Source organism: Malurus melanocephalus, unplaced genomic scaffold (assembly GCF_030028575.1).
Source record: "Malurus melanocephalus ecotype Western Australia unplaced genomic scaffold, MMel_1.1 scaffold_2168, whole genome shotgun sequence".
Classification (NCBI taxonomy): Eukaryota; Metazoa; Chordata; class Aves; order Passeriformes; family Maluridae; genus Malurus; species Malurus melanocephalus.
Genome location: NW_026625400.1, coordinates 2,178 through 4,758, shown reverse-complemented (window position 1 = coordinate 4,758; position 2,581 = coordinate 2,178). Strand labels below are relative to the sequence as shown.

Sequence of the window (2,581 nt, the reverse complement as noted above, 5' to 3'; positions counted from 1 at the left end):
CCACCCATGACAGCAGCAGGAATTTGTTCTCTGTGGGGTGGAGGAGGCTCCGTTGGGTGAGGAATTTCCCGTGTTGGTTCCCCACAATCCGTGACCCCACGGGGGAAATGGGGACAGGTCACCCCAAAGGGCGGGAGGGGACAGGGCTGTGCCACCCCGAACAGGGAGGGACAGGAACCCCTCGGCCGTGGACGAGGAGGGCTCCGGGGTCGGGATGGACATCCCGGAGTGGGAGAAACCTCCGGGAGCATCTCCGGGGCAGCGGCAGGACCCGGAAAGGTTCTGGTGGCTCCTGGGGACAGCAGCGACAGCAGCGGGGTGGCACCAGCCACCTGCAGCGACGCTCGGGTCCCTCCCCCGCCTCTCTCCTGCCGTGTCCATCCTGCCCCGGCCCCGCTCCGGCCCCGTTACTCGTTGAAGATGGCCCCGAGCTGCGGCCCCGCCACGTGCGCAGGGAAGGACTCGTAGCCCACGTCCAGCGGGATCTCGTAGCGGGGCACGGAGCTCGGGAAGTGCGAGCCGTGTCCGTGCGCCCCGGCCAGGCTGACCGCCGGGTAGTGAGCCATGAAGGGGTAGGGTTTCTCCAGCTCCGGGGAGCCGTCCTGCTTCAGCGAGAAATTGCCGCTGATGCTCAGGGGAGGGGTCAGCGGCCCCTCGTAGGGGGGAGTGGAGCAGTCAGAGGGGTGGCTCCCGAACGACGCGTCCACCAGGCTCTTGAAGGCCGGCGGCTTCAGGTGCAGCAGGTGGGACTCCATGGAGCCGTACGGGGGGCTCGGTAGCCCTTGGTAGCCAAAGGAGTGGCCGGCCAGGGCCGCCTCGCAGGCCGGAGCTTTCTCGTCGTGCTTGTCSATGAAGAGCGGCTGCGGGCCCAGCTGCAGGCAGCCGGCCACCAGGTTACTGGTGGGCTGCGACAGCCCCTTGCACAGCATCTCCACGAAACTCTTCCCCTCGGGCGTCTGGCCGCTCTCCAGCACCTCGGACAGGGCCCAGATGTAGTTGCGGGCCAGGCGCAGCGTCTCGATCTTGGAGAGTTTCTGCGTTTTGGAGTAGCAGGGCATCACCCGCCGCAGGTTGTCCAGGGCGTCGTTCAGCCCGTGCATCCTCGTTCGCTCGCGGGCGTTGGCTTTGACCCTCCGCGCCCGGAACCGCTCCAGCCGCGCCTTGGTCATCTTCTTCTTCTTCGGGCCCCTCCTCTTGGGCTTCTCGCCGTCCTCTTCCTCCTCCTCCTCCTCCTCCTCCTCGGCGCTGTCGCGCTCCTGGGCCAGGGCCGGTGCCAGCCCGAATTGCGCTGTCCTGGGGTCCCCGTCCTTCAGCTCGGCCTTGGCTCCCGGCATTTCGTCCATCCAGCCCTGGCTGCTCACCAGCTCCGCCATGTCCGGGGCTTTGGCGCAGGTCTGGGGCATCGCCGAGCTCTGCAAGGGAGGGACGGGGAGGTGGGAACGGGAAATTTCCCCAGCGGGAAAATCTCCCTCCAGACCCGCCAGCAGCGCTCCCATTACCCATGGATTCCCTTTGCCCACCCATTTCCCTCTCAATTTCCGGTGGATTTAATTCGGGAGCCACTGATGTTTCTCTCCGGGCTCCAGCACCTCTTTCCCATCTTTCAACCATCCCATTTTGGGGTTATCCCCATTCCTGAATCCCTTCCCACACCCTCTCCACCCCGATTGTCACATTGAGGGTGACAAAAGGGGGCTGGGAATTCCCGCTCTGAGATTTCCCTTCCCCGTGTGTCCTTTCCTCTCGGCGGCAGCGCCCCAAACCCCCCATTAACGGGGTCCCCGTTAATCAGCCCCCCCAAATCCCGCCATCGTCCCTGACTCATCCCATAAAGCTTTAGCCCCTAAGCAGCTTTGCTGCCCGAGCCGCGGCTCCCCTTTCCCGAGCATCCCACGCGGAAAATCCCACGTTTAATATGCGTGATGGGGCTCCCGGGCGGGATTAGGGTGTTAATTGCTCTCCTATCCCCGAAGGACCACGCGGCCCCAATTAACTCCGGCCAGAGCGCCGGGGGTCGGGCTGAGCCCGGAAAATCGGGTGGATGAGGAGGGGGAAGGATGGTTTTTGGGGTGAGGGGATGGGTCCGGCTGGTCCCGAGTCCCTCTGATGGGATGAGGGGATGGCCCCGGTGAGATCAGCCCCAAAATCCTGCAGATCAGCCCCAAAACGCTGCAGATCAGCCCCAAAACGCTGCAGATCTGCCCCCAAATCCTGCAAATCAGCCCCAAAATCCTGCAAATTTGCCCCAAATCCTGCAGATCTGCCCCAAAACGCTCCAGATCAGCCCCAAAATCCTGCAGATAAGCCCCAAAATCCTGCCGATCAGCCCCAAAACGCTGCAGATCTGCCCCAAAATTCCCCCAGGCTGCTCCCGTGGATCCATCCCGGAGGAAATCCTCGGGTTTGGGGCTCCCCGCGCCCCTTCCCTGCCCGGCATTTCCAGGGAAAGTTCCGTCTCTGGAAACCCCGTTGGAATTTTTAAGGGGATTTTGCTTTCTTCCTCCAGAATATTGATTTTTTTAAAAAAAGGAGTAAATTACACAAAGAGGGAATTGCCTGGGGAAGCCTCCTCCTTCACCAC

The 2,581-nt window shown here is 62.9% G+C and overlaps 1 protein-coding gene across 1 annotated transcript; it reads right to left on the bottom strand.

The window, feature by feature from the left end:
- Positions 1 to 407: 407 nt before the first annotated feature.
- On the bottom strand, positions 408 to 1,403 carry NEUROD4 (neuronal differentiation 4). Its single transcript, XM_057388606.1, has one exon. The coding sequence runs from the start codon at positions 1,401 to 1,403 to the stop codon at positions 408 to 410; it is 996 nt and encodes a 331-aa protein (XP_057244589.1).
- Between the last annotated feature and the right edge of the window lie 1,178 nt (positions 1,404 to 2,581).